This window comes from Oreochromis niloticus, linkage group LG22 (assembly GCF_001858045.2).
Source record: "Oreochromis niloticus isolate F11D_XX linkage group LG22, O_niloticus_UMD_NMBU, whole genome shotgun sequence".
NCBI classification, from domain to species: Eukaryota; Metazoa; Chordata; class Actinopteri; order Cichliformes; family Cichlidae; genus Oreochromis; species Oreochromis niloticus.
In genome coordinates this window covers 8,980,338-9,005,467 of record NC_031985.2, presented here as the reverse complement: position 1 = coordinate 9,005,467, position 25,130 = coordinate 8,980,338, and the positions used below count along the sequence as shown (strand labels likewise).

The window sequence follows — 25,130 nt, the reverse complement described above, 5'->3', positions numbered from 1 at the left end:
GGAGGTTCTTACAGTCTGTGTCACGCTGCCCGTTTTAACTTCTTAGCAATTACAAATTTTCACGCCCTCACTGACGGCTCATTTTAAAACAGCTGTAACTGCGGGGGTCACACAAGCATCCTTTTAAAGACACCTCTAACTGTCTGGCGAGCCACATGAAAGCGAAAAACAGGTGCAAGCCAAGGTGCCGTTATCAGAGCAGCACGCCGCCGAACAGCAGTGAGTGATGTGGTGGAGATGGCACACATTTAAGAGAAGTCATGAAGGCGTAAACAGACGTTTAAATATCAAACGAGAGAATGCGACACTTCCATCTTTACTGGGGAATAAAACTGCAAACAAACTCCATTTAAGACACCCGAAGATCAGCAGAGAGAAAGAACAAACAATTTCTTTTAAGACTGTTAAACAGGAGCAAACAGGTCATTAAACCCTGAATTTCACATGAGGTCATATTGTTAATCTGTATATAACTAACATTGTATTATTGCAGCAGCGTGAAGAAACACGTATTTTATTGTGATATGTTGTTGAACATCAAAATGGACAAAAATACTCAAACTACCAAAAACAGTTTGCGTACATTAAGATGCTTGGATTTTTTTTTTTTTACTCAATCCACTGAATTGAAAATGAAGTGATAAATCAGTGCACAGATTTTTGATTTTTTTTATATATACACAAATATATTTTTCTCCTCAACTATTTGCTGGATTTCTGACAATCAGCAAAGCAGCAGGAGAGGCTGTCAGCATCCAAGCACCAGTGAAACTGACAAAATCCAAGTTAAGTGAACTGCAAGCAATCAATGTTACAGTCCACATCAACCTCTATCGACATTAGTATGTAAAATATATATATTTATGGGTTTTTTTGTTTTTTTCCCCCCCGTTTTTGATGTTATTGCTCAAAAAAAAATGAAACTTTCCACACATTCTCCCACTTTAAGCTCGCTCAGAGAACTGCAGTGCTCCCATTGTGGTACAATAAAAGGAAAAAAAAAAAACACATACAACACCAGCACAGACTTTTCATTACAACACTATCATATCTCATCTGAACAGAGATGGAGCTATTATAAAGACTGTAAGAGTGGAGCAGAATTGAGTGGGGAAAAGAGGCCGTTTCCACTCCAGATGAGCCAGAACATGTAGAAATTTGGAATTAAATAAAAAGCAAGGTGCTTGAGAAAGATTTTGGCGTTCCACACTTTGATTTCATACTCACACGCAGCACCGAAGTGAAGATTTCTGCTTTTCAGAGACAGTTCAGTCAGGTCCAGCCCTTTTCACTCAGGACTGAAGCACCCATTTTGGCCCCACAGTTCAGTAGTGTGAAGAGTCTCTTGAAGGTGGAAGCAGAGCTGAAGAGACGACCCTAAAAATCATCTGTGACATCAAAACTCATCCCACCAGTCAGAGGCGACAAGATCATTTTTATGAGTCTGTTTTTTTCCTGTTACACCAGCGGATTATACGACATGACATTTGACTGGTAATGAGTCCTGCCTTCAGCAGCCGCCACACTGCCAGCCTGCACTCAGTCACAAACATCCCTCCCAGAAACCAGCAGCTGCTGCTGCCTCTGCTGCCACAGAAGTGCCTTCAAACATTTGATTAGCATCCCAGGAGCACTTCTCATCAGCAGCATCAACACAAGTCTGCTGACACATTTCTTGGCATTTCACATCGAATGATTACAGATCTACTCCTACACAGCAGCTACCACTCAAGAAAGCCGCACTCAAATCTCTAATGAAGTCTGATTACCAAGCAAAATTTTTTTTAATGGCTTTGAAATTGTGAAGGTGGCAGCGGAACAAAATTCAGGACGTTAAAGAGCTTTTTATAGAGTCCAGCAATGGCCTGAATTTTCCTGAATGCACTTCGCTCCCTGGATAGCCACAGCCACGCTGGGGATGTGCTCAAACATTGTGTTTTCCTGCTCTGATTGCACCTCTCCAGGCAGTCAAAGCCATAATGAAATCCAAGCTGAGACATTTCATTAGAGTTGTGCCTCCTTCTCCAAAAGCCTAAGCTCTGAGGCTGAGTGGGCTCGAGGCTCGTGGAGTAACTCTGTTACTGTTGGGTCACAAATGCTCAAACTTTGTCAAATCAGGATGTAAAAAATATCAAAAGAAATTCTTTTCTTGAATTAACAGCCACGTTTGAGGCGAGAGAAAAGCGCCGCGTGCTCGTGCAGAGCGGCTCAGCGGTCATTAGATGAAGTCGCAGCCCGTCTTCAAAGGAAAAAATCTTAATTTCCACTTTATGACTGAAAAGAAGCATTTAAGGAGGGGAAAGTGTCAGCTTTAAAGTTCAAAGTGAGGCTTTTGATTTCATTTAATCATCCAGAATTTGGCTTCCCTGCCGTCAGCGACAGCCGCAGTGGAAGTCAGCGTTGGGGTCCATCAGGAGTTTCTTGCGGTCGACGTGCAGACAGTCTATGTGGTACCAGGCGTCGCACACGTCACACTGGATCCACTGCACCGTGTCCTGCTGGGGCAGCCGGCACCGCGGCGCCGCGCACGGCTCCACCGTGCCAACCATCACGTCGTCCTCTTCCTCGTCGTCTTCGTCCTCGTCCGAGGAGGAAGAGGAGGAGCCGGAGGAGGAGGAGGCCGAGGAGGTAGAGGATGAAGATGAGGAGGATGGAGAGGGCAGGGAAGGCCGTGGTGGGAGGGGGTGTTTCCTGGGGCGGCCGCGTCGCTTACTTCAAGGAGAACAAAAACATAAACAGGAAGAAATGAGAAGGACTGATGGTGACATCACAAAAAACAGACGAACAAATATGATTTTTTTTTTTTTAAACTGTTGCCTTTCAACTCACGCATTAAACCTCTAAAAGGGATCCACAACTCTTACATCATGTTGTAGTTGATCTGACTTTCAAGCAGCGATTGGCACCAAAACCTCATCAGAAAACAGTTTAACGAGGTCAGAACCGAGGGAAAGAAAGGGTTTTCTGACTGGTTGTCCTTTACAAACAACAGGTTTGTGCATCTGGTCTGAATCCCGAGCTTGTGCCTCACAGAGGAGTTCAGGCCTTGTTTAATATGAAGCTCCAACATTGTATAGTTTGTATATATGACAGAAAATCATATAGGGCTGTGCTTTGTAGAGATTTTTTAGAAAAACCTTCCAAACTCACCCTGTTGGATGATGAAATCGGTTGAACTGCACGCTAACTCTCTCGTCTGCGCGGATCCTCACCGACGGCGAGGCCAGGTTGTAGTTCTCCCCTCCTACCACCAGCGGGGAGAATACAGGGGAGCTGTTGGCTCTCCGCCTCCCTCTCGCTGCGGTTGGGGAGCAATGGGCAGGCTTCTGCTGGCGGAAGGCCGCGATGTTTCCGTGCACCACCGTCTTGACTCGGTTCACCTTCTCCACCTCTTGTTTGCTTGTGAAGGATGCCTGGAAGAGGTGCTCGTTGAGTCTGCTGTTTGTCATGGCTCCGTGGAAGCTGCCGATGGTCCGGATACCGACGGGGAAGGGCTTGGCCTCCAGCGGCCTGCGGATGTCGCTGTGAGTCTTGGGCTGCAGCTGAGGAGGCGGCGGCAAGCTGAAACCTTCAGATTCAGACTTGTAGAGCCTCCGCCTCTTCTTCCCACGAGCTCTCTGTCCATCCTCCACAACTCCTGCCAAAACTAAGAACAATGGAGAGAGAGGAAGGTAATGTAAGTGGAGACAGAAGCATCCACAACACTAATTTGTTCTTTTCCCTACTTTTATTTTGCAGAGAAAAGCCTTGAAAAGAAACCAGGAGTAACTTCATAAACTAATATTGAGTCTTTTTAAAAGCTGCCAAAAACAAATTTTGTGATAAAAATCTGCAGCTTCATGTCAGAAAGCTCCAGAAAGTGAGCAGTGTCATGCTGCAGCACGCCGCTGTGCTTTACCTCCTCGACTTCTGGGCTCGTCTGAGCTGTCGTCCTCCAGCAGCACCGTGTGAGCCGACTTCCTCCTGCTCCTGGAGGTCTGAGGGAGGGCCTTCGTTTGAGGCAGTGAAGCTGCGGAGGTGAATGATGGAGGAGTGGAGGGCAGTAGCAGGGAGGAAAAGCCCACGGCAAGAGGAGGCGAGGTCGAGGTGCCGGGGTCAGAGACGGTTCCCTCGTGGCTGTGGCTCCTCTTGAAGGTCCAGGCGCTGCCCTTCATCTTGCTCAGGCTGCCGATGGAGTTGAGGATGACCGTGGCTCTGTTGATGGACAGCTTCGAAAGGTCCAGGTTTGCAGCTACCTTGCGGTCCAAGCTGGTCCTAATCCTGTTCTGCAAGTCGGACGAAAAGGTTCCCGCCTAGGAAACCAGATATAAATATTTCATTTAAACCTTCACGAAGCGCAGGCCAAATGTCAATATCCAGAGGTGCGAGTCTAATTTGTCTGGCTGATGTATTTCTTCCCAGAAAAGTCATGGCACCTTTGAGATAATAAATCTATTTCTGCCTCTTGCTGCAAATCAACCTCATGCATCAGCACTTTTTTAATTGAAGTAGAAAAGTACGATTGCACATGATTTAATCTTCAAATTTCATTTAGTGACAGTATGCCTCCATGTCTTCATAGATAAAATGCTTTGGGGGGTTTTTGTGGGCTTGTTGTTGTTTACCAGACATTGTGGTACATTTTTATTGGCATTCTGAATACAAATAGTTCCCAGCACCACCTAATGAACGATGGCTGCACACACTTTGACGCACGAGTGGGATGGAAATTACAGGGTAACGTCGACATCAACATTTTCATTACTGTCAACATATTACACAAAAAAAGAAGGTGGAAAAAGGCATGTTAGTCCTTTTCATTAGTTTCTGTATCGACTCAGCTGTCTGTGGCAAAGACCAAAGATAACAATTTAAAAACCACTGACAAATGTAGGGTTTGTTTTTGTAAGAAAGTCCCTTCTTAAGCAGATGGTCACTGTGATTTCTAACGAATTCCTCAAACAGAAGGACATAAAGTGCATTTGTTGAAAGACGTTTGGTTTCCTACTGAGTATTTAGAGCAGCAGGACTGTGGGGGACCAAATCAAAAACCTATAATAACAGTCTCTGACAAGCATCTAAAATTAATGTCCTTATCGCAACTGAGGAATATTAGTTTTCTTCCCTCATACAGCCGCTACATTAATGCTGCTCCTCTGGTAGACTACATCATGGGTCACGTGATCTTTTGCCTTGGGGGACGTTAGCCTGCAAGCAAGGAAGGCTGCTGGTGGTACAGAATGTGATTCTTACGTGCATTAAGAAAACAACAGACTCAGATGTAACTTTTAGGGATATTTACTGTATTTTAGCATAAAGGAGAATCAGAGCGAGCACACAAGCTTACAGATCAATGGGCACCACGATTCGAGGCCATGCTTCTACCATGAATGTTTTTTTATGCTTCAAAATATTTATTCAGAAATCCTCTAACATCTGCAGACATTAGCAAACATAGTACAGAGGCTGGAAAAAGACTTTGAGCCCACTACCCGAATCTATCCGCCCATTTTCTTGAAAGCTTGTCCAGTTCAGGGTTGCAGAGGAGCCGGAGCCCGTCTGTCACAGGGTAACAGGACGGCACACTCTGAACTGCCTGCCACACCACTATATACACCTACAGCCAGTTTAGAACCACCAGTTAATCTAACGCTGGAGTGAAGTGTTAACAGTGACTATGGAGTCTAGAAATTTACAAATGTGCCCAACAAAACAATTTAACTATTTAAGAAAGGTTTAAAATGACTAAAATAGACACAAAATATGTGTAAACTCACTGTTTAACCTCGTCTGTTGAACTTCGCTTGAGTTTTTATATTTTCTTACTTTTAGACTCGTCGATTATTAAGTTTGTCTCTCCTGTACAATCAATGTAGACTGCTAAAAATAATAGTTAGGAATGTCTCGACTGTGTAACGTTGAGATAAGGACATCAGCAGTGTCACATGGTGCATTTACTCATGCAGCAGACAGAACATGTCCAGATTTATCCTTTAACCTTAAACTTATTTTTTAAGAAAAGTGTCACCATGACTCTGGCTTCATACTGAATGTAAATAGTTGATTCCAAACTACAGACTTACCTTTGGAAGCGTGATTGCATCGAAGTCCAGCGGGCGAACTTTAACCTTCTGGAAAAGGAAGTAGAACTCCGGGTTTCCTGGAGCAGTCTGGCCTCCGAAGATCAGCGTGTCGCCATCTGAGAGTTCCCACTGTATGCCCGGCTGGAGGCGGACCTCATTGACCCACGTGCCTAGAAACACAAGACCACGAAGATTTGAAGAAATGTTAAACTAAACACTGCCGGGCACAGATCAGCCCTCAAAATAAAACATTTTAAAGGTTTCTAGGAGGTCACACTGGCATGTAAGGTAGTGGGAAACTCTCTGAAGACACAAACGAGCAACAGTTTTCCAACTGAAGGCCGATGTTACCGGAGGCCAGGTATTCACAGAGCTTTTTAATATATGAATCTGACAGGGGCAAAAAAAAAGAATAAATCATGCAGAGCCCTGAAATAAAGTCGTTCGGTGACTGTGTGTTTACAGCTTCCAGAATTTAGGAGAAATGTAAAACAGTCTGCGAAATGGACCCAGAACTGAAGAGCTGGAAGGCTACAAGGCAATCAAACGGCCATGACAGCACAGCACAAAATGAGAAATGCGGGGCGAATACTAAAATGTAACTTTAATAGCAAAAATGAAAAATGTGGGAAACAGACTGTGAAATTACTTGAAAAATTAGGCAGTAAGGGTGCAGTTTAGATTCTGAGCCTGTCGGACAGCCACTGAATGAAGACCCAACTTTCACTCTTAATCTCCCCCTTCCTCACTCCGTGCATCTTCCTGTCCACTTCAGACTGCACTGAACACTCTCAGTAACCTGAGGTTCAGACTAACTTGTGTCCTGAATGTTTTTTCTTTGGTTCTTCTGTTTGTACATTTGCTTTTATTTGTTCTCCTGAAATTTCAGTTTACTGGTCCATTTTACACCCTCAGCTGTGAACGACCCGTTGAGACCGAATGAAATGGACCTCCTCTGTGCGAATGCTTTTCAAAGCCGGCGTGTGCAGGCGTGACATGTTATTTTCTTCATTCACAGCAGAATGCACCTGGCGGCAGGTATTGTTAAGTTTCAAACCAAATGTCTGAAACTCCTGTTTTTGTGGTGCCCTTTTTGCACAATTTTGTATCCATCAGGCTGTCCTATTATTTCTAACTGAGGCTGAAGCTGATGGCTCTTTTCTTTCCTGCAGGCTCTGAATGGGCTTTTTGGGGTTCTTCTGCAAACACAGTTGGTCCATTTGCAGTGAAAGATGATGCCTCCGCATTACGGCATCTGACAAAAATCTATCTGTTCGTGTCAGCTCCGACTGTTTGCATACGCAATAGTTATAGCTTTTATATTACCGGGCTAAAAGAATCAACCAGGATTTTATAAAACTTTTTTTTTTTTTTTTTTAAATTTGTATGACCAACAGCTCTAATCAAACCAAATGTGATTTGTAAGTAGAGAACGAGGTGGAACATGTTTGGCATGTTTGCTTGTAAACTGACATCGCTGATTAATCCATTTATGAAACGCCTGACATTTAATTTATTTTCCGTCTGAAAACTGAACAATTAATCAAATATTTTCTGTCAGGTCTATTCTTAAGCATAACATTTCTTTTTTACGGTGAGCCTGCGGCCCGTTCGGCTGCACAGAGCAGCCGCGTGCATTTTTGCATTGGTGACACCAGCCGCCATCATCTGATAACGCCGCCACTGATATTCATAGACTCTGACATTTTAATAACAAAGGTAATCTTTTGATCAGCGATATCCTGTTAATAATATAGAATCACGTGTTCCGACCTCACTGGATGGTGTGAAGAAATTTATACACGCATTCAGTGGCCACTTTATTAGGTACACCTCGTTAATACCAGTAAATGCCTTCTTTGTGGTACAAATTTAACACAGTGCTGGAAACATTAATCAGACATGTTGGTCAATATTAACATGACAGCTTCACACAGCTGCTGCACATCAATGTGAATTTCCAGTTGCACCACATCCTAAAGGTGAGCTGGTGATTGTGGAGCCCAATGAAGTAAAGTCAAGTCATTGTCATGTTCAAGAAACCAGTTTGAGCTTTGTGACATGGTGCATTACCCCGCTGGATGCAGCCATCAAATGATGGGCACACTGCTGTCATAAAGGAACAGACATGTTCAGCAACAACACTCAGGTAAGCTGTGGTGTTTAATGAAGGCTCAGTTGGTACTAAGGATCCCCAAGTGTACCAAGAAAATTTCCCTTACACTGTTACATCACCACCAGCAGCCTCAATGCCTGATACAAGCCAGGATAGAGTCATCCTGTCCCTTTCTAGTCTCTTCTGTTGCGCAGTTCTGAGGATGCAGCCCATGGGATCTGCATCCTCAGTTTCCTGTTTATAGTGACGTCTGAAGTGGTGCGGTCTTCTGCTGTGGCCCATCTGCTTCAAGGCCTGATTTGTTATGCATTCAGAGATGCTCTTCTGCATACACTGCTTGTAACAAACGGTTATTTTACCTCATGTTTCCTTTGTATGAAGCAGCATGGCGTCCTCTGATGTCTGACATCAGCAAAGTCACTTAAATCATCTTTCACCTAAAGCTCAGCTTGAACTTCAGCAGATCAACTTGATCACATGTATGTAACTAAATAAATTGCTGCCATGTGATTGGCTCATTAGATATTCTAGCTGACAACCAGCTGCACAGGTGCTTAACAAATTTATCATATTTATCACTACCCAGTGTAATGTTTATGCCACAGTATTGGTAATTACCAAAATCACTCTATGTTTCTGTACTGGTCAGTTCAGCAGTACTCTTTAATCAAAATCATCATTTCAGTGCTAAAACATCATTGTTGTTGTTGCTGTTATCCATGAGTTTTCAAATATACTGCTTTACAAAAAAGTAACATGCATCATTATTTTTTAGTTAAGATGCCAAATTACAAATTATTTAATTGCATTTCTGAACAGATAAATTTGTTTCAGTGGTTGAATTTTATGCTTGTTTGATTTCTGACTTCCCAGAGAGATTCAGTGTTTTGGCTTGAATTGTGCTACAAAAACATGAATTCAGTTAGAAATTTCTGTCTCCTGTTCAAAAATAGTAAACTGTGTGAAATGTCAAGAATGCGCTGAACAGGAAAGAGGCTGTATTAAACCACTTTGTGATGCAGGCTGGCCTTTGAGACAAATGGGGTAAAAAGTGTTCTTGCAGTGTGGTCAAGTATGCCTCAGAGTTGATTGCCGGGAGCCGTACTTACAAAAATGCGTCAAGGAAGAAGAAAACGAACGCTGGCTGAAGAGAATGTCAGGGTCCTCAAGATATTCAAGTGCTAGAAGAAAGAAGACTAGGCAGAAGGATGCTCATTTACCTCTGACCTTTAGAGGTAAATGCTTCTAGATCATATTCATAGATCTCCAGATAGACCTGAGCAGACAACTGAATGAACGATGCTTAAAGAGAGCAGCTGCTAAGAAGAAATCCAGCATCCAGAAACTCCTCCAAACGCCGGACTGTTCTGAGGTTCTGGAAGAAAGCTCTCTGGATGAAAGAGTCCAAGTCTGAGCTCTTTAATCAACACGTATAACAGGTGTTGAAATATACACTCACAGGTCAGGTGTCTTAAACTGCGCTCCACTGCACTGAGTGAACACCTGTCTGAAGAACGGTGTTCATCTCTCTGACGGCGCACCTCAAACCTGATACACGTTATGCTTTGTTTAAGATGTAAAGAGGAACTTTCCCCTAAATTAAATGTGCATATTTTATCTTCTGCTGGTTGGTGCCTGTTTCTCTTGAATTTAACTGATCCAGATGGCAACTTGTCTTGTGGCACCAAAAGTGGAGCCAAGTCTCTTTCTAGAACGCACAGTTACTCAAAAATAAATAAAGCTACGAATCGTGAGCTTGTTTTAAATCACTTCATATAAGGACAATTTGCTTTCTAAAAACTACAACAACAAACCATGGCGCCAACATTACAGCGCAGCTGAGGGGCAACCCCGTCAGTGTTTACATCCTGTCACGCTGTCATTAGCACGAGCCCCTCGTCATGGCTAAATGCACATTCAGAATGTTACGCTAGCAGGTGTAACCGAGTAGTAAACAGTTCCTACACGAAACTGCTCACAACAAGGTTTGTGGATGTTTTTGAGGAGCCAGGTCAGGATTTGTGTAAGAAGACACGGCTGCTGATTTGTTTTTTTATCTAATTTTTTGGTGTTTTGAAACCAAACAGTGGGACTGCCATTTAGATCAGTTACAGCACAGAAAAATACAAACATCTCTAAAACAGATGGAATTACAGCACCGCAGACCAGAGGAGAAACGCATGGATTCAAATTTATAATTACAAATAAAACGTGTACACAATCCATTTGAAGCTAACGTCATGCTTCGTGCTCACACTTGCATGGATGGTGAAATCAGGGTCAAAGATCAGGAACAACTGAGCACAGTTTAATTACTTCCTTATCACCAACACACTTTAATTTGAGTTTGATTGTTTGTTTGCTTTTAAACAAATCAAACAGGAAGGAGAAAATGCTTCTCGGTGGGCTGAAACAATTCTGTAACTGTAACGGTTCAGATAAAATAAAAGTTCTGGGGGCAGAGATAAGAGAAGTTTTTGAAGTTGAGGTTTCAGAGATGCTCTTTGTTGGTGATGCACGTGTGCGAGTCTTTAACTGCACGTGTGCGGCTGTGTTTAGGAGCGTAATGGCTCACTTTGTTTTGATAATTCAGTCGGTAAATAAGAAGAAGAATGTTTTCACTGCTTGAGTGCACAACAGAACTTTAGGGGAGGGTTAATTAGGATTTCTTTTTCAGTTTAGTTTCAGTTCAGATTTCAGACTGAAGGTTTGATTTTTATATTTCCAGAGAAGATGCAACACATTTTGAAGGCTGCTGAGTGAGAGTCCTGCAGACGTGCTGAACCTTGTCTGCTGGCAGCATTGATAACTTTGAATAAATTGACAAAGTCTCAAACTAAAGGACATTTTTTCCTGTATACTTAGAATTTTTTTAGGCCTGTTTTTTATGTCAGTTCACTGAAATGTGTTTTCACACATTTTGACCTGACTTTAATAAAATACTTCCGTTCTCAGTAGAAGTGGTGTTATTCCTGTAAGCGGGTGTGTTTTTACCTCATTCTCTTCCACAATGACTGCGGGAGGGTGTGACAGTGTGAGAATCTCAGGTTGACTGTGATGGTGTGTGTGTGATTCAGCCCTCGTGTCTCACCATGGCTGCTCCTGTCCTTAATGTGGACCCTCCATCCTTCCTCCTCTTGAGCTTCATCTCCTTCAACCGTCTCCCTCTCAGCTTCGACCTCAGCATGGATGCGGGACACCGACGGCGAGTCCAGCGTGACGTCGCACAGCTCCGCCGCTCGACCCAGACGAAAGACCGAGTGGTTCTGCGCCGGCCTGAAGGTGTACAGGTCCCGCGCCGAGTCACCCGCCGACGACCCGATCCGAAGCAGCTGGAAGCACGGCTGCACCCCGGCCAGCATGGCTTAAGCCTGTGATTGTCTGCCACCACGAAACCCCCCCCAACCTGCCCCACCCAGAGGCCACCCCTGATCTGTGACAGGCCCTGACTTAGAGCAAGCTACGATCCATTTTTGAACAAATCTGTGCTAGTGAAGTGGAGCTAAAATGAAGCCATTTGTGCTCGACCCAAGAGCACTGACAGCTAACAGCAATCTATACTTGACGATAAAATATTCCTGACATGCACCAGAAAGCAGCAAGTGTGAAGGTTACAGACAGGTGCAGCTGCTTTGAGCAACAGGTGTTTGCATTAGTATGGAAAGCTGATGTCTTCTTGTGTCCTCCTGTGCATACATGAATAAGTAATGAGGATATAGAGGAGCGTATAAGCCGGTGAAGTGTGGAAATGAGCTCCCGCACTCTGTTATGAGCCCCAGTTTAAACAGACTAAATCCCCCGTGGAGTGGAAGCTAGAAGACGGTGGGCCCGAGAATAAAAGAGCTGCTGTGATGTGGACCGTGCGCGCGCTAATGTGCCGCAAACATTAAACCCCGGAAAAGTAAACCTGGTGGTAACAGGTGCGACTTTTAGCTTGAAAACTAATATTTTTCAGGTTTGAGCAGCTGTCACCAGAGGCCTGATCTCTCTGTGTGTGCGCGTGCGTTTGTGTGTGTGTGGAGGGGATTAAAATCCCAGACTCGCTGACATCAATTGACATCAGCCAACTCACAGGTGGGAAGCTTGACAGGGTGCAACAGCTGGGGACTGTCTAATCTGAAAGAAAACAAGAGAAAAGTCACTCAGATGTAAAGTGCTTCTTCTTAATTGCTACACTTAGTGTCTGAAGGAGGGAAAAAACAGCTGTGAAATACAACTTATCTGACACTTAGAGAGGACAGAAAAGCTTAAAACCCCTTTTGTCACATCACATGGTGCAGGAGGTGAAGTAAGGGGATATCACACTTGTGGTAACTGTACAGCAGAGCAGAAAAAACCCTGTCAGCTGCACTTTTTTTCTTTTTAAGAGGCTGCTGCATCGTGCATCAGCTGCCTGCGGACTCCTTGACAATCACGGGATCAGCACACAAAGCAAAGCACACAAACCGAAACAAATTAAGCCAAAAAACTTATTTCTTCAAATAAAATTTCTATATATTCTCGTTTAATCCGCATAATATTTGACGAAGCCCTGAGTGCCTGGTGTTAAAATGAGGTTTAAGATAAACAGTGTTTGCCGATCAGAAGCAGGCTGAAGCTAGCTGACGTTAGTTCCTTGTAGGTGGAGTGAAAGTCAAAGCAGCCACTTACAACAATGAAAAAGCTGTGCACCCACTTCATGTCTTTAAATCCTCAGATCCACGCAGATTGACTCAATCCACGGCTCAGCGGGGGGATTTCACCCATAAAACATCGGCTTAGCTTTATTTTTCTGCGGTATTCTGTCGCCGCTGTTTGCCGGACTTCGGTGGGGCTTCTCGCCGTCTTTCCTCCCAGGAGGAAGTCCTTTGAAATTTGGCGCGCCACTCCGGGAGCTTCCTTGCGCGAGAAGCGACGTCACGTCCTGCTCCGCCCCCATTGGCTGCGGGCCAGGGCGCCTTCAGCGGGAGCAGGAGCGGCCCGGCCGGAGGAGGAGGCCCGAGGCAAGTGCCACAGCTGGGCTAGCCACTTTACTCAAGCTCAGCAGGCCAAGCTGCCGCATAGCGAGCAGTAAAAGTAGTTTAAAGAGATTTTGCAGAAGTTCAACAGACAAAAAAGGGTTAAACTCAAACACAGGGCAAACAACAAAGTAATATATTTAGCAGCTCATATTGTTCTCACAAAGACAGCTGTGAACAGGACCTAAGTTAAGAACAAGCTAGGAAAATACTGTTAGTGCATACATGCTGGTGCTGTGCAGCACTGCAAAATTTGGTATAGATCTGATTACTAAATATAAGTAAAGCTGTATAATAACTGAGCTCTGTGTATGCCTGTACAGGCAATAACATAAACTCAATGAAAGTTTAGTTATATAGCGCCAAATAGCAACAGCAGTCACCTCGAGCTGCTGTATATTGAAATGTGAAGACCCAACAATATAGCAGAGAAATCCCCAATAATTAAACAATCAAGCACTTGATAACAGTGGCAAAGAAAAACTCATTTTTAACAGGAAGAACCAGGATCAGGTAGGGCCAGCCATCTGCTTCGAACATTTGGGGGTGATGGGAGAAAGACAGGATAAAAAACACACACTGTGGAAGTGGTTATTAATGAAAGCAGTGAGATGACTCATCATCAGTTTGCAAATTCTGAACACATTTTAATGCCACACTGTGATTTTGACTTACACAATCATTAGTTAGTACAACAAAACACACCTTTTCCTGTATTTTGAAACGGCAATCTTTAAAGATCTGAAATGTAAATGTGTTTATCTCCAAAGCACTTCGGGTCAGCTTATGTTGTTTAAATGTGCACTTTATAGCATGAATGAGATAAAGCACAATACATTATCTCATTTATCCATATAAACGCGCACTAATGCAGGCACTTTTTTCTACGTTTAAACTCTTTATCTAATATCCACACTCCAATAAACACAACTCATGGTTCAGTATCTTGCCCAAAGACACTTTGGCATGCAGAGTGGAGCAGCCAGCAATTAAACCACCAACCTTCCTGTTAGTGGATGACCCGCTCTGAGCCACAGCCATCCCAGCGGATGTCAATGGCCTGCCAGAACTGCCCTGCCGACGGATCCAGTTCAGCCCGCTGGCTTTGCAAAGTGTGAAAATTGAATTGAAGTCCGAAATTACTCTAATTTTCTAATAAAATGAACTGCTATTCCCATGTGGTGGAGCTTCCATGTGCCTGCTACACGGGAGTGGAAGTGCATAGAAAGTTAAAAGTATTTCCAGAGCTTGACAACTTATTTAAATTATAAAAATATAAAATACTAATACTTCATTCCAAAAACTCCACATGTGCAGGTTTTGTGGTTTTTCACTGTGATCTGTAAACTGTAGATTCAATCAATGTAGTAAAACTGATGAATTTTGTTACAGTTGTGCTTGTTTATCTTCTTTATTCTCAGTTGTTTTATAAATGGATCTCTTTGTAAATGAGAAGAACCACTGAAGAAGAAACTATGCCTCATGATGTCGAGTAGTCTTTAAGATATTCTGGAAAAATCTGTGTTCATTTAGGCCTTTGTTTGGTGGTCTGATCAAATTAGAATTATAAACTGAGTCTAGAGGGCTTTTCATTACAGCAGAACTGAGTTTATCCAACAGAGTGGTTTCCTCAAAGTTGCAGCACACTTATTTATGCTGTACACACACAGTAACTCTATGCAGCATAAATAAGTTTAAGTATAGAAAACATTAAAGTGAAACACGATGGTAGCGCAGTGCGGCGTTGCCTGACAGCAAGAAGGTTTCTGGTTTCCGCCTCAGGCTGTCGGGATGTTGATGCGTGGAGTTTGCATGTTTTCCCAGTGCCTGCATGTGTGTCTCAACTGGTCTCAACTATGAGATTAGATGGACAGAAGAGAGTGAAACAAACTAAACCCACATAAAACTGCAGTAAATTCTCCAAGATGCTTCAAACACCCTTTGTGCCAAGTCCCCAGAAAATCTTGCACAAGCCTCCTGAAATCATCTTATTTACACTCACACATCATAAAGTCCGATTTGAGATGAGAAAAGAGAAACCCAAGAGTCTTCATAGGTCAACTCACAGTCACGGCTAAACATATTATTCTGCACAAACACGAACATCAAGGGGAAGTAACAGCAAGAGAGACATTGTCGAATATGTCAATAATAGCAGCAGGCACGCTAATAGTCCTCATTTGTATTTGTGTCGTTTTTATGTGATTCTGTTAATGTGAATTTTGTTAATTTGATGTAGCAGGAGGAGCGAGTCAGAGGGAGCATTTATTCTCATTTAACTGTTTATTATTAGTGCCTGTTTAGAGGGAACCCATACATGATGATATTTATAAGAAAATATGATTCCTGTTGGTATGTTTTTGCATTTTGTCATTATCTGTGATTCGGGATAATGTTTCTTAAAACTCTGCACTACAACCGCTAAAGCACTGAGATAATATTATGCAAAAGGACTTAAGAGGCACCAGTGCCTACAGGCAAGCACTGCACAATCAACTGGAGTGCTTTCATCACTACTTCCTATTACCTCTGGGTATATTTAGGTGAACTTAAAGAATTCAAAATGTGCTCTGTGCTTTCTCGGGAAAGTGGTTACCTTCTCTTACAGATTAAAACCATTTATATATAATGTGGCTTTCCTGATACGTTTTGGAAATGCGTGCTAATCCTTTATTGAAGTTCAAATGAAAAATACTTGAGTTGAATGAAGGAAACGGAAAGAGTACCTTAAAAAGCAGCGAGACAAAAATATAAATCTCGTCATTTGCTCTGGGTTGAAAATTCATTTAATTGGAATTATTCATTCATTACAGAAAAAGAGAGGAGCTTTACAAAAGTATGTGCCATTATGCCAAAAGGTCTCAAAGGTAATACAAATAAGCACTGATGTATCCTTCAAGCAAACCAGGCTTGTTTATGGCAGTACACTGAAGTATTGTTAGAGTCAATGACTGCATGTGTGACCTGAAAGACCTGATTTCTTTTTAAAACAAAACCAAGATGTTCATCAGAAAAGAAGAAAGGAGAGGAAAGCAATCGGACCAGAATTCCTGGTATCAATCAAACAGGTACAATCGTGTCTCCTTGAATCGTTTTGTCTCACTTCCTGTGACCTAGACTCACAACATTAACACAGATTTCTGTGTTTCAGTGTTTTTTTCTTCATAAAAGTCAGTCAGATGTCAGCACAACCTGCATATTTCTCACATTTTTCTCCAGAAATGCAGGCTAAAAGAATTACCCTGTTTTGTATCAGACTTTAAGAGCTTGTCTTTCTACTTTCTCCATTTAATTTCATTGATCAGCATAAAGAGAGACACTTCACTTTCATATCAGGTGATAAAAACAGTCACCTTCTAGCTTTTTAGTGTAAAGTCCACTGAGACAAAAGATCACGGCCCCGATCAAACTGAAAGAGAAAGTGAAATGATCCCAGCATCAAACACAGTCCTAAATAAAACAGAGTTGTGTTTTTCAGAAAAAGCTATAACAGTAATATTGACAATAACAATACTTCTGATGGGCTAAAACAACAAAGAGGATCCAGTTAAGCTTCAAGAACCACCCTGACTACCTGATCCCTATAAGCCAAGGAGATTAAACTCACACAGGTAGACTTACTAAACAGACCAGGCAAGATGCAAGGTGAACCCAGTGTCAATGTAATATTCAGATCACATAAACTAAACATCTGGAATACAAATTTTAATGCCACTTAGAGTCAGATCATGCATTTCAGATTTGAAATAGACATCAACTTGACAATTAAGAGTTTCAGTCTATGCACATTACGCCGTATGTTAAAGGAGAATACCAGCATCAAGGCAATATCTCATTTTAATGCATGCCATTTCATTTTTGTCAAAAACAGAATGAAAAAGTTAAATATGATAAAAACAAATTTCAAAGACTAAATCAAATAAAGGCAAAATTCTTTAATATTTCACATGTTTATCATTTATTTCATACTGGGTGTTAATAAATGCAACAAACATCCACTTCTGAAGGAAAATCAATTTTTATGATGAACAAATGGCAGAAAAGCACATGTGAAAAAGCACTAATATTCATCCTCAACTCACACTCGCTGCTGAATCCCTGCAGTGAAAGGTGATTTTGTTTTTTTAAGGTTAAGGAGGATCATGGGAAACAGCCACGAGTTCACAGTGAACTCTGGTGGCCGCCTGTACAGAAAAGTGCAGTTCACATTATTATTATCAATATTAGGTCACGTCTGCTGTCCCACAAGCAATCTACTGGTCGGCATGCTGCAGTTACACTAACTCTTAGGTATACTTGGACAGCATATATAGGCTATAATATCAGAGTAAGGAGAAATACTAAGCACAGCTAGAATAATTTTGTGCTCAATGTGATGCTATAAAAAGTCCAGACAATGAAAGTCATTCATTCAAAGGAGGTGAGTTTTTAAGCATATCCACTTCTCTCCTCTGAGATCAAGTACATTTATTTCAAAGTAAAGACAATGATTATGTGATTATTTTTTCATACGTACATTTTTTTACCTTTTCTTACATGAAAAACATCCGCAGGTGCTGGGAGGCTCGCGATAGGTCAGAAGTTTGACTACAAAACAGATTTCAAGCAGAAAATGATACACTGCACTCCTGAATAATTCACAATGCTGCTCAGAGCCGAAGTGCTGCTGAACCCGGATCAGTTTGTCCAAAAGATTACCGGCAATATTAGCGTGGTAAAATATTGCACTCAGAGTGATGGAGTGATAAGCGCTTTCCAATTAGTTTCTCCAATTATCCGTCATGAATCAGAGATGAGACTAAATTCAATCACAAAAGCCACTGATTTGAACTGGAGTGAATTAAATTTAATTGATGTGAGAGTCAGAAGCTGCAGTGAACAGTAGTGTGGGTATTTCGTGCGAGAGTGTATTTCTGTTATGATCAGAGGTATTAGCGCACTGCCACACTGCAGACATCATTTCGTGTTTTTTTTATTATATTCTTTGGATTTACAGAGAATAGTAGATTAACAGAAGAGCGAATCTACCAGAACTGAAAGAACATTTTATTAAATCTCCCCCTACCCACACACGGATCAACACTTCTGTTCTGAGAGGCTTTGTGAATAGCGGCTCAGATGTGTAATGAAAGAGAAAACATCAGACTGAGGATGAATGACAGCAAGTGAAATCCTTTCATAAAGCCTATGTCAGCCGTGATTGCCTGAACCTAAAGTTTTATTATTCCAGCAGGCACAGGCTGCGATCCAAAGGAGGGCGGTGTCCTTTCACCCTGCCAAGCGCAAAGTGCCCTCCAAAAGAGGCTTTATGATGCATGTTCGATCTGAAACCTTTCATCTTTATAAAGTAAAATGCATTTGAGAAAGTCTGCTGCTCTCAAAATTGAAGTACACAAAATAAAATGTCGACCAGGATCTGAAATATCTGCACGTAAATGTTAAATCTTCCTGATGAATGCATCTCAGATATTCTGATGTGATGCTTTCATAACAGCTCAGACTGAACAGTAAGGATAGCAGGCAGGTATTTGTCTTGAGCAATACCTGGGGCTCCACAAAGGACTCCGTATATCTGCTGAATATCTTGGCAGCCCGTGCAGCAGATATACCCCGCTGTGGTTAAATGGAAGTTTGTTTTTTTAAAATTCGACTTAGCATACAGCAACATTTTGAATAATATGCTAATTTCGTTTCTTGTGCCACAGTAAAACTGCAGCACGTCTGGCAGCAGGACAAGAACAGCATCCTAGTTAAGATGCATCGTTTCCATCTAGCTGCTAGCTTTGCAGATGCCAGATAAATGGCTTACGCTGTCTCTGAGGAAGATTAGCCTGTACAAAAACTAACAGGCTGAATTCTCTGAATCTTGGTGGTCAGGTGCAGCATGATCACAAGAGGAACGCATTTCTGATGCTTTAAAGTTGATAAATGAGTCGCTGGCCTTGGTACAGGATGCACCCTGATTGCTTATCTAGTTTAGAGGTATTTTTTTTCATGTTACCTTATCACAAACCTTCAGACACTCTGTAACTCAGAAAAAAAATCCCAAGTGTGCTGCTAGTTCACAAGTTATAAAACAAGCAAGCAAACGATGAGTCAGAAATCATTCACAATTTTATTTCTCCCTCTCTCTCTCCATATATATGAATATAGTGAATTGTGTGTATATATAGTGAATATATATGCTAGGTCTAAGTGTCTGGTATCCTTTTTCCCCATCGTGCACTTAAAATGTACCACAATGTTCTACTAAATAGTGTAAATACAACTACTACAAAAGATACAATCGCACACTGTGCTGAAGTTAAATGACAAATTATTTCAGTTTATGACACTGAGAAAATCTGCATTAATACCCAAAATACTGCCAGTTTATTAGATTGATGCTGTTATGTTTTAACTGTGTGACAGCAGCAGAGAATCACCTGACTGATATTTAAAAGTTTGATCACAGACAGCTGTCTACACAGAACTTCCTTTATAGACATCAACCAATAACGAATGAGTGAATGATTTCAGACACGACCAGAATCACCTGGGACTTTCCTGAAGTTATAGATTTGGGCAAGAAACCAAAGAAGCGTGCACGAATTCATGTAAAACAGATGTGCTTCTTTACATATCATCAATTTATTATCCTGTAACTATATCCTGCTGGCCTGCATTTGTTTGGATTTCTGGAACTTTATGTGAATCCGACATTCCTGCCCCGGTCTCGGAGGCAGTACGAGGTTAAATCAACAACGCTCGTGATGCTTTGCACCCCAGAGGCAGCCGAGTCTCCGCTGACATCAGCTTTGATGAAAGGACTTCACAGACCACGACCGAGGCCCAGACACACAAACATGGCACGAGCTACGAGTCTTCCCAGCTAAAGGCATAGTTTTCTGCTTACTGTCGATGTGTGGTTAAAGGATAAATGCAGCGTTTTAATAGTATAAAATCTTGCATAAGCCTTGCAGTAAGAAATATGTTAGTATTTTCACACTATACACATGCAGATCACATATCTGTATATTTACAACAGTGAAAAAAGGATAACTAAGTGAGCATGATCATGTTAGGATGCGCTACGCCTGATTCCTCTTTCCTGTGGGTGACAGTAATGTGTAAGTGCTATAATAGTAATATTGCTTTAGAATTAATTCAAACTCCACTGACCATCAATTTGCTCACCTAACAAGAGTTTTGGAAGCCCCTCAGTTTACACATATATCAGATGAAGTCCCTGCATGAGCAAAAGCACATCCATAGAAAACAGCCATATAAAATCATTCAGTCACATTAATGTAGGGCACGCAAGTCATTGTAAACACATGACGCTGAAATACGCAACTCAAACTAAGTTTTCCTGAATAAGAAGGGAACGAGCTAATAAAAAGTCTGTGTTTGCAAATAGCTTTACTGTATTTACAATAGCTGCTTCTTATCTTTGACCCTTTTTAAGTACAGTATGAACCCTTTTTTACATTTAAAAAGGGATTACTTGTTAAATTTTGTGCTTTTCTTTGCCAGGCATTGATTATCTGCACCTGTCTGACTGCTATTAGTCACCCTGGAAGGTTTGGATCGTAAATCTCTCAGACTTTTCCAGTTGACATTGATTCGGTTACAGCATGAGGTAGCCGTACTGCTAACAGCTGTCAATGGCAAACATAATAGTGATATCGAAATGTGGACTCGGTGATGAAGATAAGTGTGGTTCGGGTGTAATTCAGAGGGTGTAGCACGTGGCCGATGTTGCCGTGACACAACCTTGGTGGTATCACAGACTGTCGGGCCCCGCGGAGGACAGGACATGCCTGGACGCCGTTTCGTCAGCGCCGTGAGATGCCTCGCTCTCGTACTGTGGTGTAAATCAGCTTCCCGTGACCTGGATTAGCCCACGGGCCCCTTTCACAGCGAGGAAGGGGAACCAATTAGTCAGGAGCAGTTGTTAGGATGGAGAGAGCTTAATCTAATTGACTCTGTTCATGCTTCTTTTAAAAAATGTTTTATCTGCCATCACTTATTCCATTTCTCATCTGTAGCGTCTGTGTGTGTTCTCCCACAAAATGTTTTCATTGCTCTTAAGTGACCGCTAATTTACCAAACCTCCCTGTGTAAAAAGAAGCCCCTTCAAAAGCAGAAGAAAAAGCAGATTTTATTCAAGGATGTAATTTAAAAGAGATTTGACTACATCCCCAGCCCATTCTGCGGCCTCTTTTTAAAATCACGCTTTTAAAGCTCAAATCTGCAGCACGATGTCAGGATTGCCCTTGAGTAGATGAAAGGTGGTCGTGCAGCACTTAAACTTAAACATCGCTCTTACTTCAGTGATTGAACAGATTTTGAGCAATGCCTTTGTAACATTGTAACAGCTAAGTCAACAACACTGGACTATTATATAGTAAATTATGTGATAAGTTGGGATTCATAAAGCACAAGCAACAAGTTATTGGTTTAACCCTTAATTTGTGATTTGTATCTTCTCCTCTTTTTAATTTCCTGTTTTTAATGGGTTGAATTGACTCATGCCTCCATACGAAGCACTGAGTGTCTAATAATGTTGTTTCGGTTTACACGAACCACCCTCTCCACACACACACACACACACACACACACACATTTACACTTCTCACGACTTATTCAGTCTCCTTCTGTTGAGGCTGTGGGCTGCATCGTTATCGCAGACTGATCCAAACTGTGCCTTTCCACTCACTTCATTTTGGCAAACAACCGGGCTACAATAATTGGAGCACCGTGAGATGGATTGGGGCTGAGATGAAAATAGGGGGCTTTAAATCATGCAAGTCATTTATCTGTTCGCCGAATAGAACACTGTTCCATCTCTGTCGTCTCTTTTATCACCGCTCCTCACTCGACGGTGTCTGTGAATTGGTCCGTCTGCAAAGAGACCGAGAATCCAATTACGTTCTCAGGAGCCGTTCCAAAAGCCCCAGACGTGTTGCGCGCTAGTCTCTGGATTTTATTTTCCTCTGACAGGGCTTGTGACAACTCCCTTGGGTGGGTAAAACAGATGAGGACAGTTTCTGCAGTTAGTTGTTGCTCTTTTGGGTGGTTTTTTTTCTTCTTTTTTTGGCTTTTATCATTAGTGCAAGTGAGATGAAGTGGACGTTTAGGCGGTTTTCTCTAGATGATGCGTTGAAATTTGGCAGATTTGACACATTGGATATAAGAAAAGGGGAAACAGCCATCCAGTAGTAGGGTACTCAATCTAATCTAGCTTGTTTCACTTTGCAGGTTTTTGAGAAATAATACCTCGAGTAGATTTTTCTCCGGGTAAATGACTGCTGAAACAAGCACTTTTGTCGGAGATGTGGAGGCACTTTCCGACATGCTTGTACTGTTAATAATAGAGAGGCTGCGTGTGGGTGGGCTGAAATGCAATCATCACTGTGTTTGTCTGATGCAGTGAGAGCAGACAAAAGTGCTGTCATTCGCCATTGGAAAGGGAGACGCTCTCTGCTGTTATTGTCGTTAGTAGCCTTGGTCCTAGAAAATAATGTCTGATTCCTTGATGCGCGCTGGCTCTACCTGTCAAACTGTCACACTGCTGTCACATTTTTTGACCACTATTCACAGGAATCAAAATCATTTGATCCCCTTCAGGCGTTTCCCTAAAACTGATGAATGTGTTTTACCCTTTTCGTGTCATCACAGCTTCTTTTGTAAGCCTATGCTTCTTTAGCTGGCATGCAGTCTACTCTAATGTCAGCAATGTCCTGTAGATCTGAACTATGATAGCTACTCTAATGTTTCATTTAAATGCATGCATTTTCCAGATGCACGGAGCTGCTTTTGATACAGCTCGGGGGTTTCTATTTTTACCTTTCATTTTTCAGAGCATATTGCTTTAAATTTTGCATTGTGCATTCTGAGCAACTGCTGCTTTAGTTATTTTCTTCTAGGCTAGGCTAAACATCCGGATCCAAGCTTTAACATTTGTCTGTGATGTTGCTTCTTATGCAGTGATGAAGGACTTGATGGTGTTGAGATATGAGAAGTTCCTGCCAGACGACTGTGGATGTGTTAGGAGAGGTGAGCTTAAAAAAAATACACCCTGGTACTCCCTCTCAGGTGCTCTGGGCTGTTTCCTCCTTCTGCTCACCTTCTCCACTCTCAGCCCCTCCCTCTGACTTGGCTGTATCTGACTCAGCAGTGCCTCTGGAGGCGGTTCCCGGTGATGCAGCGCCACGGAGGCTTCCGTCAGGCATCGCAGCTGCGAGCGAGTGAGGATTAGAGATGGGGCTCAAGGCAGAGTCAGGGGTTTGGCTAGCGCTGAGGTCGCCATCGGGGACCACAGTGGCCTCCAAGCCCTCGGAGTGCGATCCTTCAGAGATGGCTGGAGGGGAGGCGGCATTCAGCAGGGGCTTGTGGGAAGCGTAGGTCATCGCAGCATCCGTGTCGCTGTCCAGTGGGAGGCCAGAGCTGGTGAACTCGACTCCGGAGTCACTCATCTCCAAAAAGTTATCAGAGTTGAGAGTGTGGTAGCGGCCTGGTTTGGACACCTCGAGGCCCTGCATGAAAAGAGGCAGGAGATGAAAGGCAAGCTAAATATACAATTCAGAAGAGTTACAATGCAAAGTAAGATGAAAGGAAAGATAAAGAAGGAAAAGATGAGTAAAAGAGGAGAAAGTAGGACCCAACAAAAGATGAAAGTAAAACACAAAGTAAAGTTTAAAAAAACAACTACTAGAAAGTAGAGAGGCGATAAAGCAAAAGAAAGCCAGGTAGAATGGTAAAGAGGAAAAATATTATACAGGGACAGAGGGCTGAGATGAAAAGACAAAAGAAGCAGGAGTCGAAGTGAGTACAAAACAGATGCCCCCAACAGGGCGCAGGAGGTGAAGGAAGGAGGTGATACAGGATCGAAGAACGGAAGAAAAACAAGTGGTTAAAATTTAGGTCAGAGGAAAAAATAAAGTGAATAATTTATGTACATTTCAACCATATTTATAGAGTTACCTCACCATGTCCTGCAGCCATCCCTACTCTTATGTTACATGGACACAAACAAAGAGGTGCAGCAAAATGATAAAGAAAACACCTGAATAGATCAAATCAGATTTATACTAAATGTTTGGCCTGTAAGATGTGGGCTACGCCTGCTTTCAGTGTGAAATGTAGAAACCACATTTTCATTGTTGTTGTTCCTGAGACGCAAAGCTCTCTGTTGTCACATGCATGTTAATGTAGGACAGCAAAACTCAATTTAACATTTACCTGTAAGACATGTTTGTAACAAACAGACTAAATTTAATTTACATTTAATCCAGACGCTGCTGCGTTCTTTGATTTTTGAAACAACAAATTTAGAAAAGCAACTGTAGTTTTATTGTGATATTCCACGTTGGAGCCCAAGAAGTCCTGTGGGAGCTTTAATCAACCGTTTTAAAGGACTCCCTGAACCTTGACCGCTTCACTTTCTTTACTCCTTTATTGCAGTTATAAACTTGAGTCTAATTTGTTCCACTGCTGAGTGCAGCGTGTAAGGTCGATTGCATTTTAATTACTCTTGGCACTGAGGTGACATTTTATAGCAGGTAGTTTCTGAGCAATCTCAAACACAAAGATGGGCAATGATGTTTCTGTCTTTAAATCTTTTTTAATCTTTTTTTTAATTAATATATTACTTTGAGTGGAAACTTTTCCAAAAGTACATCAAGTGTTGGACATTATTAAGCTTCAGATTGTTCTCTTAATCAAGATCAAGACTTCAGTCTCAGACGATATTGCTCTAATCATTCTTGTATCTACAGCTCTTATCACTAATAATTATGTAACCTATAAAAGCTGATGGTGAAACTCTTCTTCTGTTGACCTATTAGCCTGATTTTCATGCCAGGACCAAACAACATCGCACAAAGATAAGAAGCTGGAGCCAAAGCTGATTATTCAGACATCCACTGATGGCACAAAAATGCTTATTCATCTGGCTACACACCAGTATTC

General features: G+C 42.1%; 2 protein-coding genes across 4 annotated transcripts in view; both read right to left on the bottom strand.

Annotated features, from left to right (window-relative positions):
* Positions 1-293: 293 nt before the first annotated feature.
* On the bottom strand, positions 294-13,063 carry tcf19l (transcription factor 19 (SC1), like). Of its 2 annotated transcripts, none has more exons than XM_003454596.5 (6): positions 12,829-13,063; positions 11,270-12,294; positions 6,063-6,232; positions 3,899-4,292; positions 3,151-3,646; positions 294-2,712 (listed from the first exon to the last, which is right to left on the bottom strand). In XM_003454596.5, exons 2-6 carry the CDS (start codon positions 11,538-11,540, stop codon positions 2,373-2,375), a joined length of 1,671 nt encoding a protein of 556 aa, XP_003454644.1. In that variant the 5' UTR covers positions 11,541-12,294; positions 12,829-13,063; the 3' UTR covers positions 294-2,372. The 2 variants fall into 2 exon arrangements, with proteins under 2 accessions (XP_003454644.1, XP_005459142.1); XM_005459085.4 differs by having other exon boundaries at positions 12,854-13,063.
* A 2,880-nt stretch (positions 13,064-15,943) lies between these two features.
* LOC102078001 (uncharacterized) overlaps positions 15,944-25,130 on the bottom strand; it is a 33,578-nt gene continuing 24,391 nt past the window's right edge. The window contains exon 10 of one of the 2 annotated variants that reach the window (XM_005459084.4): positions 15,944-23,695. In XM_005459084.4, coding sequence (XP_005459141.1) covers positions 23,252-23,695 — 444 coding nt within the window. In that variant the 3' untranslated portion in view covers positions 15,944-23,251. The remainder of the gene's footprint in view (positions 23,696-25,130) is intronic. The other variant, XR_003215909.1, reaches the window with a different exon arrangement.